Source organism: Buteo buteo, chromosome 5 (genome assembly GCF_964188355.1).
Source record: "Buteo buteo chromosome 5, bButBut1.hap1.1, whole genome shotgun sequence".
Taxonomy (NCBI): Eukaryota; Metazoa; Chordata; class Aves; order Accipitriformes; family Accipitridae; genus Buteo; species Buteo buteo.
Window position 1 is genome coordinate 12389118 of NC_134175.1, and position 12516 is coordinate 12401633.

The following is a 12516-nucleotide window of genomic DNA, read 5'->3' on the forward strand; positions in this document are numbered from 1 at the left end:
CCCTGCCCCCAGGGTCACTATGGTTTTGCTGATTCACCACTATTTACTTAATGTTCTGCTGCGTTTGGTGATGCTCAGATGTTGCCCCAGTATTACCTCTTCTGTGGAATCCCAGTGGTGGAAATCCTTTGGCTAGCCTGACTTTTCACTGCGTGCTTGGTTTTCATTGAGTATTGTTGCTGTTTTACCTATATAAAATAACTATTTTCTCCTCTGCCAAGTAGTCACCAAGTTCCTCTTGATTATGTTTTGGTTTTTTGTTGAGTTACAGCCATCCTTACCTATCTGAAAAGCTAAAAGTATTTTCAGCCTGCCAAGCAATGCATCTCAGTCGTTCTTTTGCATCTCTGTTGTGACTTTCTTCCTTCCAGCTTGCCAAATAAAATCTTTTCCTGTATTCATTTAGAATATTCTTCTCATTTACCCCACTTCATCTTTTTTAATTTATACTTTGACATTGATTCTTCATTTGCCAACTGTATTAGCTGTTCCTCTTCATCTTTGATGCATCACAGGAAGGTTTCTCATTAATATTCAGATTTGAATAAGTCTAATTCCTTATTTGTGTCTGTAGCCAGGAAAGACAGTATAGGATTTGATTTTTTTACATGTCTCATTTTGGGTACTTTGGACATCTTTTCTTGGACATGGGCTTAGTTAGTCCTGTATTTTCACCACTGGTGTTCAGCAGTTTGTAAGCAGCACATCACTCCCTTGACATCCTGAGCATGGCTTGTTGCAGCTCAAAATCTTATTGCCAGATTTTCACTTAGTTACATTTGGGGTAATCTTTCCTGTGCTGGCATACCCTTCCCTTGAGACAGGAGATGGTATAAAACAGACCTCACCTTTGACACTGACCTGCTTTCTAGTGAAATCCAACAAAAGACATTTACCAAACATTTCATCTCCAATGGCTTCTTTTTCTTCCTGGAGTCCAGTACAACCACGGTTGCTTGTGTAGCTGCATTCTCTGAGGCTTTGGTGCTTGTAGAAATATTGTGTATTGCCTGAAGAAGAAAGATATTATTTCATTGCAGAGCGCAGATGTAACTTGAGGAATCAGGACAGCCCAGAGCCCTAGTTAAGTGAGCAGTGCTGCTTTCTGGTACTTCTCTGGTGGCAAGAATATGAAGCAATGTAGTGGATTTTAGCCATGTATATTTAACAGGATTGCTCTAGCTGACATAGTTGTAGAAACAATTTAAGCCAAGGATATGTTTTATTCCCCTCCCTGCTGAATGTGAGAGCAGCGATATCTCTGGGTTTGCCCAGTTCACATGCTTGGGAAAAGAAGAGGCTATCTTCAGCGTGCCTGGGAGAGGCACGGGGCGGAGGGGGTATGGGGATGGATGGGGTGGCACAGCCGGCTTGGTGGAGGTTGGCTGGTCTGTGTGAATCCACTTGGGAAGGGATGGTTTTTCTGTTGTGCTTAGTGAGAATCTTTTTGGTAGCACATTTCATTTAAAAAAAAAAAAAGAGAGACTAATAAGACTTCTAAAAAAAGAGGAAAAAAGCAAGCTGTTGAGATATCTTTAGCTTCAAAGTGATCATTTACTTTCCCAGTTTTACTGGGGCAGGGAACAGCTTTACTACAATGATGCTTTCATTTTCTCGTTGTCAGCTTTTTATATTCCTTTCAACTTCTTGTTGTGGTCATCATCGCCCTGTTGTAAAAGGGGCCAGCTGGGACCAGTATTTTTCAGTGTCACATTTCTCCGAGGGATTAAGGAACGTGCATTTTATTGGAATTAAGTTGTAATCCCGATCGTCCTCTCTCAGAACATCCCTCTTTGAAGGGTGCTGTGCTTCTCTGATGGCAGAGTTGTCTAAAGAGAAAACAGTGGTTTTATCTGTGGGATTTTAATTTTTCTTAAACTAACTCCCTGTCAGCTCTGGAACCCAACCCACTTGAAAATAGAGGGAATGTGAAGTTTTTCTTGTTACATGTGTAATTTATTTTTCCTTATAAACAGTTTACATCAAAATATCTTTTGTATTTGTTTTTGGTTTGGTTTTGGGATTTGTTGGGGTTTTTGGGGGGGGGGTGCGTGTTAAGATAACTAGTCTTGGTTGGAGCTACATTATATTTAAGGACAAACCAAATATTTTGGTGATGTTAGATTTAAAACTTCAAGCATGAAACTGGTTTGGGGAATATACTTGGAAACATTATCATCATTCAGTCCTGTTGTAGGAAGCATGGGACTTTTTCCAGCTGTGGGAGCTAAGGAGGTAACATTTTGAAATCACCTGAAAGCTGTGTGTTGAACAAGGTTAAGTATAGCTGTAGATGCAAGACAGATGAGGGGGAGAGTGGAAATATTAGCAGCAACAAAATACTTTTCAATTTCAACAATTTAAAAATTCAAGACAAAACCAAAGTGCCATGGTGACAGAGAAGTGCACTTAAATTCCCAAGCCCAAAAGTGTATTTTAAGAAAGGCTGACTCGTTGACTGTTAAGATTGTGTAGCTCTTTCCATCACTGGTCTTCCTTTTGTTTCCATGGCAGCACAAAGGATAACGCCGTTGCAGCTGCCAGTTGCTATTGGAAGATAGATTATGGGTTTGACCTAAATATCTATTTAATATAGTTCTCAGTTACAGGGTATGGTTTTTCAGTTGTCAGATATCTGTGAGGCTCTAATGAGTTTCAGCTGAGGAGCCTGGTGCCTTAAAGAAGCTGAGCTTAGAGCAGTTTTCCATCTTACAATTAGCAAGTGGGTATTGCCAGCACTAAATCTGACCAATATCAAACATTTATGTTGGAACTGTAAGAGCTCTTGGGATTCTACCCTTTCTGACAATACTGGGAAGGATGGGGAGTCTTTTAAACTGATAGTTCACAAAAATCCCTCTTGTTTTAGGATTGTAATTGAGTTGCTATGTGGTAATTCTCATGACTTCTTCTGCAATGGATGTATTAATCGTATTAACGAAGTGTAAATACGGTGTTGTGCGTGATGGGACATGACTTCCCAGCACTCTTACCAGAGCCTGGCTCGAGTTCCCAGCCGAAGCGGTACAGAGGAGGGCTGGGAGGGGACAGAGCCGCATTGCAATTCTGCTTTTGGGTTAAACTGTGTAAGAGGAATAAATGCCACTTCTGAAACTCAGGAAGGAAGAAGGGGACTGTTTCGAATTGTGTAGTTGCAGCAGTAATTTCTAATTGGCGTACAGGGGAAAGCCATATAATATATAATTCTATCAAACTGAGTGAGTAGGGAGGAAAAAACCTTAACTTTTCCTGATAATGATATGGATGTTTTTTTAAAAATATTATTTCTTACTGCTTTGTAGTTATTGTTTGTATACAGAATAGAAAGTATAGCAAAGAGGATCCATATCAAAAGCTGACTGATTTTTTTTTTTTTTTTTCTCTTCCAGAACAGGTATGAGATGAATGAGAAAATTAATACATAAAAGGGCCTTTTGGAATATGACACACTCTTCCAAATAATATTTTATGCAAAGCTTAAAAATCAGCATGTCAGAATATTTTTCTGCTATGCTGTGTTGGAATTGAGTTGGTGCTTTGACTTGAAATGCTGGGGGCTAAGTTGGAGAGATCGTGTGCTGAGAGATTACCCCTCCTCTGAAAAATGCATGTTTTATTAGTATCACAAGTCTCAACCCAAAAGTTGCATGTTTCCCTCTTTGCTGAGAAAATTAGCACACAAGCTTTGGGAAATATGTTCCGAAAGTGCTCCTTTGATATGGCTCCAAAAGAGATATGTGTGGTTTTATCTGCATCTTTGTGGGCAAGTGGGAACTTGTAGGAATATTTTCTATACCTGTTCGCTCTCAGGTTTTTATTTCAAAGTAGGAAGTAACTCTAAATATTGCTTGTAATGCAGGAATTACTGAGGGGGGTCAGGGTGTGATGCAGTTGTTGGTACTTTAACTTCATTCACGTGTTTTTGAGACCTCTCGTTCTTATCAAAAAGAAAAGGATCTTTTGCTGAGGGTTTCCAGAGAAATCCCTTGGCTTTTTTTTTTTTTTTTTAATATGGCTTTTCCTCATTTAAAAGGACAGGAAAGGGACTTTGGGATGGCCTGAGGGAAGCTTTTACTAAGAAGCTTTCCAAGAATCATGGAAGATTTAAGTCTTTTCATGTTGTACTGCAGAGACATCTGCCTGCTCTTTGCTCATCCCTCCTTTTGGACAGGTTTGCCATTAGGTTTTCATCTCAGTCAGACGAAAAGAAATCTGTGAGCTTCTCAGGCTTTGGATTGAATTGCTAGTCAAGGGTGGGATATTTTGGTGACACTAAAGGACAAAACAAGGTTAGTGGAGCCAGGGCTGGTGCAGTACAAGGAATGAAGCAGAGGCTCCTGTGCTGGCACTGCGGATGGTGGGGCTGTGGACTGCCATCGTGGTATTGGGGCAGCTTGGGTTCTCCCAAAATATTAATCAACAGACAGGCTTCACTGGCTTGTGGGGATTTTTTAAGCAGGAGGGACCTGAAGGATCACAAGTAAATCTAATCAGCCCCAGTTAAAAGTATTTACTCTCTGGTGTGATTAGTTGTCTTGCTGCTGTTGCCCATGGCAGTAAATGGAGCTCATTTAGGTTAGCAGAGGGCTTCCAGTGTTAAAAATCAAGTATGGGATGAAACAGACTGCTGAACACCTGAGACGGGCTTTTTCTGTGGTTATTCCTATAATTGCTATGGAACTTCTCTGGTTTTCATATGTGACTTCCCTCCCCTCTTCGGAATCATGGATGGTTGAATTGACCTTGATCCTGTTGTCTATCAATAACATTGTTTTGCTAATGTTTATTTCATTTTTAGTGATTGTTCCTGGGTTTGAAGAAGAAAATTCGTTTTTCTATTTGAAAAGTTATTCTAAGCAGGGCTTTTATAGAGGGTGTTGGAATGGTCAGACCTTCTTGGAAGTCTGCTGCTGTTCTGTGCCATGGAGTACATAGATCTTGCCAAGAATGGCCATCAACTCCCAAGATTTTGCTGCAACATTGTGTTCGTGGGGAACCAAAGTAGCATGTACACCTGATTCTTGATACTGGAACTAATAGAGAAGGTTCCTTTGGCTGGAGCTGAGTTACTAAACTGAGGTTTTAAAATAGCCAAGGATCTTGTTATAGTTTGTGCTTTGGTGTAGTGATGTGTAAGTGGAATTGAGAAACTCTAAATGGAGTGGTGGAAATTTAAAAAAAAAAGAAGGCTATTTTGTGGAAAAGCAAACTTGGCAAAGAAATGCAACTTAAACTATCTTCTTGGTGCATGTTTTAAAAATAAATGATTGACACCATGCCTATTTGAAGCTTTTGATCATTGATGCAGAAGTTAAATGAACAGGACATACAACTGTGATTAATTATTGACAAGTCATTCCTTTCATATGTATAGGCTGTAGTTAGATGTGAAGGTTGAGTTCACTTGAATTCCAAAGTCGGAAAGTAATGCAAACAAGACTCCAGTTGATCAACTTCATACATGTGGTTCTATTTATTATGCAGATCTCTTCCAATATGTTTAAATCAACATGCGGTAGTGGGGGTTTTGTTTCATCAGCAGAGTATGTTTGTGGACTACCCAATTTGTGCATTGCATGCTTTAGTTTGATGCATCCGATATTTCATAGTCATGCTGTAGATACAAGTTAGTTTTCTTTAGTTAAAAAAAAACAAAAAAACCCCAACAAACCCACCAACAAATCCCGAAGCTTGTTTGTCATGTTCTATCTGCAAGTATTTGACCTTTTCACCTTAACTTCCATGGGTCTTGGGATTAACTTGGAATAAATCACTCCTTTCTGAGGCATTTGTACTAGAACTAAATTGGTTAGCAGGGTGCTTCAGAGTCCATACAAATGATGGTACATGAACCTCGTTTTGCTAAAGAGCCAGATGCTCTTTCATGACATGTTCTGGTTTTAAGTGTCATTATTCCTTGTAAACATACCAATGTAAATTGTACTGGGGAGGGAAGATTACCTCATAGATCTCCTAAAAACCAGTTTGTTGGTTTTTTGGTTTCTTAAAAAAAGGACAGTGGAAGACCTTCTGTAATTTAAATGCAAATTGAAGATAATAGTATTGTGAAATTTTAGTTTAAATTAGTTGGGTTGAGGTGAAGCTTTTTTTTTTTTTAACCAGTCATATTTTTGTAATAAAGTGGTATTTCAAATATTCCTGAGTATTTTGGACACTCAAAACCTGTGTGTGTAGCAATAACCAGGTACTTAACAAAAAGGAGAAGGTAACTTTGTCAAGAAGTCCAGCACCTTGTCAGGTTAGTTTTATTATATTTCTTTTACCCTATAGCTGATCAGAAATAAAATGCATGTATTTCCTGTATTGAGGGTACTTGGTGTCTGAGACAGTTTGTTTTGGAAGGTCATTGTGTGGGTTCTTGGTGCATTTCAGTGAAGGAAGGACCAAGCAGGATGGATAAATCCGTGCCCTTGGGCTGGATCACTTTTGCTCTCTGCAACTGCCATCTTTCTGCTTCGTTTTTTGGCCTCTTGGCTTTTTGGAAATTTACCTTTCATTGCCTCTCCTACCTGATTTATGCTTTTGGAATGTACAGATCTTACAAAATAATAATTAAATGGGTTTTTGGGGGTTTGTTTGTTTGTTTTTTATAAAAAGTGGCAGGGCTTCCGATGTTCTTGTTACCCTCGTGAGTCTACCCCTTGGCTCAATTGGTAGATTCCACCTCCCCCACCCCCCCAGTTCTCCAAGCTGGTAGCAGTAGCAGTGATCTGCTCACTCATTTTTTATTTTTTTTTTAATCTTCTGTGGTAGTAAAATCCAATGTTTCTTCTTTATTGAAGCGTGTTGACATTAATAGGGAGTTCTCACATTTTGTTTGACACACGTACACCCCCGCCAGTCAGGCGTAGTACTTGCCTGAGACTGATGGTTTTCCTTGACCCTTGAGAATCTGGAGATCAGCTGAAACCTCCTTGCACTGTACGGCCTTGGCTAGTTCTTCCTGCTGCTGAGTCTTGCAGATAAAATGGCAAGTTTAATTTTTCTCCATTTTTTGCAGATAGTGAAGAAGGAAGGAATATGCATGCACAGGTACAGAGAAAGGAGAAGCAGGCATGTTCAAATCATACTATACAAACATATCTTGAAACTATGTGAATGCGTAGTTCTGGAATTAATTCTGTTAGGAAAGAGGGTTTGGGGACAGAGCTATGGAACATAAATGATACTTGAAGAGGAATGCAGAGGGTAACTTAGGTCTGTCATGCAGTTACATATAATTAATACTTAGTCAAAACTGTTTCATGGAATCAGGCTTAACTGGAGTAGTCTTTCTTGATCTGATATTCAAGTTTTTGCATAGTAAGATGTGGATTTAACTTGTTAGCTATGCTCTAATGTTGCTGTGATATGGAGGCCATCAGTGTAATTATAGTCTGACTAATGAATTCTGTTTAAAGAAGGAAAAAAAAAAGCGGTAATCCAAAGCATCAGATTTATAAGTGCAAGTTAGGTGATAACTTTTACTGGGAAGGGAGTAGTGGTTAAACATAAAATGATATAATTTAAATCAGCACTCGCAGTTTTCATGCATTTGAAATAACTGTGGATCTTTATTACTGTTCCACAAGTGATGACCAAAATAGTAAGTATGTAAAGTTACAGAAGCATCACTTGGGAAATATGTACTTTATGTCCCCTGAAGAAGTACGTTTGTGTGGAAAGGAACTGTTTAATGTGTTGGTTTCTCATTATGGTCAGTTCTTTCATATCATGGTTGGGTTGGATGGCAATTTCTTCTCTTTTCCACTACTTCCCGAGTCCTTCCTCAAGGATTCCCCTTCTGTGAAAGGTTACAGCAGGTTTCTGGAGGTGGTGGTTTGATTCCTGTGGTTTTGGTGCTCTACAGACTTTCCGGGGGCTGTTGGAGAAGCTCTGGGACCCGGAATGAGGTTGTCACAAGGGTGGCTGGATGTTTGACTTGTCCCCCTGACAGCCGGAGAAGAGCCCAAGGCCGAGGCACTGCTTGTCAGCTCAGTTTGGGCACTCATATCCATGCTGTTGTGCTCTGGTATCTTCCGTTGCTCACTGTAAAGGAAAAAAATCTTCCTTCCTGCAGGAGGGTAAGAAGGAAAACACCTAGACCAAGCCACGGTCCTTTTTGAGTGCCTTAATCATAAGGCTCCTAGAGCAGGTCTGTTATGCGATGTTCTTGATTGAAATATTGCTGCTGGTTTGTCTTCATCTCTTAAGTTTATTTTCAGCTTGGCATGCTATGGAAAGTTCTCTCTGACTTGCCTAGTTTGAGCCTTGATCAAGTTTTCCCATGTTCCTGGTTTCTAGATAGTCTTCTGGCTGGAGACAAGAAAACAGGGCAGTTGCTGCTCAGGTCAGGTGTCTCTACCCTGGTGAATCCCCTGTCCCTGCCCATTTAAATAGAGGGACACCTTTGACTTGGGCAGTCTCTGAACTAAATTGCTGTTGGTCTGCAGGAAAAATGTATTTTTCTGCATGTGTCTCCTGTTCCTTACTAAGTATCATCTGCTGGTCTCTGCTGTAGTAAAAGGATACTGCCACAGCTGAATCTTTGGCCTGACCTGGAGCAGCCTTTTTATATGCTGATGTGGTAGTTTCTAAGCTATGCAGTAAATAATATGTATTCCAGCTGCACAGAATTACTTAAAAGAGGAGGAATGCTTTTGGAGGACTGTGACAGCTTGAGACATCCTTTTCCCCCAACCCCCTACCCCAACTCCCAAAGCACAGTTCATCCTTTGCCATCCTCTCTATCCTCATCTTTCCCTTTCTTGGCTTGGAGCCTTTGTTTGGTCTGAGACTGTGATGATGTTTGACAAACGCTTTTCTGCTACTTCAACATAAACAGCTCACTCTGAGCTCAGGATGAGGTGGTAACCAGAAGGTGCTGTTCATTTTCACAATTTCATAGTGCTTCAAGTCATTGTTACCTGTTACTTGAAATTGTAATGTTTAGCTCTAAAATGCTTAGTTTGCTTATCCCAAGCATATTTAGTAATCCTTGGGTTTCCTTCTATGGTAAGAAATGCTGATACAATCATGGAGGAGAAACGAAAAATACTTACAAGTAGTATTTGCTTTCTGAAACCTTTACTAGGTAAACAGAATTGACAAGCATTGGGTTGCAGGAAAATGATTTGTGTGCTGCTTCCTGGTCAGACCTCACTAACACAAGAGACTAGTTTTAACTGGTGTACAGCCCCATCCAGTATAGATGTAAACCTGGGACTTCAGTTTTTGATCATCTCAGATTGCTTCAGATCATGCAACAGGAGTCTAATGACCATAATGTCTTCTCCTGCAGCTGGAATACCAAAAGGTTAACCCAGGTTTTCAGAGCATCATAATCTAAGCCTTTGGTTTTTCTTCTCCTTCCAGTGATGAGTAGGAGGCAGCTTAAGATTGTAATATACCAAGATACTTATTTTTTCAAAGTGTTTTCATGTAACTACACATCCTGCTAGTACGCAAAGCCTCTATTTGTAGCTGTAATATAAAGCAATGTGATAAATAAAGATGGAGAAGGCTTCCAAATTCATGGCTAATATCTCTTTGTAATACTGAGCAAAAGTAATATATTTAGTGAGGGACAGAGATAAAATGCAAAATACAGGTTTGCTTTGAGATTGTTTTTAGTTAGGCAGTGGGGAAGCTTGCTCACAGGTGACAGTTTCTTACGTTAGTGAGGATACCACCTGGGGTGGTAAATTGCTTCCAACTTTTTTATTCTCTGGATCAAAAGATATAATGAATAGCCTTCTTCCTCTCCTGGTCGGTGTTTCAGAGGGGAAAACCTTTGCTTGCTCACAGAAAATGTGGTCAGGTGTACCTTTTTACCTCTTATTTCCTCTAACACTGGGAATTGGCTCTGTAACACTGGGACTACTTCAGTGCTGTTTAATTACTGTGGAGCTGCATCTGATCTGCTTGGTGGGAGCATTCTGTGCTTGTGACATGCACTCATTCATCTGGTTTGCATGGTTTTGGAGAGGGTTAAATCAGTATCTGGAGTAATGCTGCTTGGATTTGTAACAGAAATATCATTATCTGTTTGCTTTCAGTTGACTAGACCTTTACAGAAGGAACAAAATAAGAAATGTTTTTGGAGGTAGAAAAATAGAGCCTTATTTCTCTATTTTTTGTGTGTGTGTAATTGTCAGTGAGGTTGGACCTGAGTGTGGCCCTAAGAACTTAATTTCTATTGGGAGTAATGATAAACTTGACTCACGGTTTTTCCAGAAATCAACCCCCTCCTGCCCTCAGTAGTTTTTATTTAATTTTATAATAAATGGCTCTGTGGTTTATTTCTGTCTAGATTGTGCTACTGAAAAATAGCATGTTTCTAGAATAAACAGATATTCTCCCTTACTGGGCAGGGATGTTACCACTGATGCTGGTAGTTGCAGTTGTTGACATTAAGTATGATGTGCAGTAAAAAAATAGCATGTTTTTAGAACAGGCAAATATTCTCATTTACCTGGGTGGACAAGTTACTGCTGCTGATGGCAACTGCTGTTGTTGACATTTAGCCTGATGAGCAGTCCAAGGTTTTTCTTGTAGAGAAGAAATGTGTCATGGTGGATGGAAAGCAGTTTAACCATGTACAGTCTGGAACAGTCTTTTCACAAGCTTGAAGGACTGGAGTTAGTTTGAGCTTGTTGTTAATGCCAGTGGATATGATACAGCTAGACTTGCAGAGAGGGCATCCATTCTGCAGAATGGTAATTTCTGGTATTCTTGAATTTTTATATAATTTATCCAAACCCCTAGTGTTTTTAATGTTGGACTGTCAGTCTCGTAAGATTGAGCGTAGCTTTTGGTCTCATGTACCCAAAGCCTTAGCATGAAATTCTGTGTGGCAGACCATTAAATGTCATTGTACTGATTTTGTGAATGTTGTCCACTTTTACAGATGCCTTTGTAAATAGCCAGGAATGGACACTAAGCCGATCCGTACCAGAGCTGAAAGTGGTGAGTTTCTATTTACTTCCATCTCTGAAAAACATCCTGAAAATGTTACACACAAGTGAAAATCTTCTAAGCTTCATTAAATCTACTGTTGGGGGGGGGGGGGGAAAGAAAGCAATTTTAAAAAGTAAAGCATTTTTCTTCAACAGAACTATCTTTATGAAGTTTATGTATCTTCTATTTTTAGAATCATACTTCAAAGAACTATTTGTATTTTATTGCTGTTTCAACTTGTTTGGCTACGTGAACCAGCTTCCTAGGGTGGCCTTCTTGGAGGGGGAAGTGGAAGTTAGCAGGTGATATGTAAAGCTTCTTTATCTCTCTGTAATAATTTTTCACAATTTCTTCAAGGACCAAATGTGTCTTCTTCCTCTCTTAAAAGAATTTAACTGAATTTATACTGAATAAAAACCCGAATATTTTGAAGGTTCATATAGTGAATCCAAACCTACATTTTACTATAAGAATGAATAGTGATTTAATAGCTGCTTACAATAACTTTTCCCTTGGCTGAGCCATTTTCCATGTAGGTGGAAGAAAAGGCAAAAATAGCACAGAGACAGATTGGAGGAATTTCCCAGATTTGCCCTTTTGTGAACATGGAGGCTGGAGATGAGGGCTGAAACCTCCTCATAGTAGATATCAAACTGGCAGCTTGTCAAGCCAGCAGCACAGAGTTGTTGAGGCCAGATTGCTGTGATGTTTATCACGTGGAAGTCCAGTTTTAAACACAATCAGTTTCTCAAACCCTACAGAATGACTGGTACCCAAGATACAGAATTTGGTAATACCTTTGGTAGGTGTCCGTGCTGAGCTCCTGTCGTCCAGCTGTAACTGGACGAGCTGCTCTGATCTAAGAACCCGTTGCTGGGTGGCAAAGTCAATTGGTCAAAAGCATCTGAATTTAATAATGGATGGTTGGGGCCATGCTTCACTAGCCCACTCCTCATGTGGTAAATGTCTTTTTCCAAATCTGAGTTGATAATAGTGTTTATGGAAGTGAAAGCATAGGTGAAACTTAGCATGATAAATTCACTTAGGCAAAATGGTATTTTAATTGAAGCCACTTCCTCATGACTACAGTTATGTTTCTGTTTTGATTTCAGCAGTGCACAAGGTAAGTGGAAGAAAAATGTGGTAGTCAACAGATGTAACTGTATGGTACAGGAAGGGCCTGCAGAGGGTCACCAGATTCAGTTTAATTGGTGGTGTAATTTGGAAGACAAATATCTCCCAAAATACCTTGCACAATAAAATACTAAGAATTTAGGACTGGAACGTGGTGGTTGGATATGAGTGCAGTCCACTGTGGTATTAGCTAGCTTATGCTGGGGAGGATCTGCAGAGGGTTTCCTTGTTCATCCCTTCCCCTTCTCTTAGCCCTACTAATTCACAACACCCACCAATAAACTTGGGGCTGGCAGGTGAGACCAAAGCTGCAGATGTTATGTGTTGCAGTACAGAACACAAACAATTGCTGAGCATTAGGTAATGGTCCTGGGGTACAGTTATTTCTTGTGATACCATGGTTGCATTATGTGAATACTTGTC

The 12516-nt window shown here is 39.8% G+C and overlaps 1 protein-coding gene across 9 annotated transcripts in view; it reads left to right on the forward strand.

Moving 5' to 3' along the window:
• Positions 1-12516, forward strand: part of AGAP1 (ArfGAP with GTPase domain, ankyrin repeat and PH domain 1) — a 395049-nt gene that overhangs the window by 112625 nt on the left and 269908 nt on the right. For all 9 annotated transcript variants that reach the window (XM_075027850.1, XM_075027851.1, XM_075027852.1 and 6 more), the window contains exon 2: positions 10910-10968. In XM_075027850.1, coding sequence (XP_074883951.1) covers positions 10910-10968 — 59 coding nt within the window. The remainder of the gene's footprint in view (positions 1-10909; positions 10969-12516) is intronic.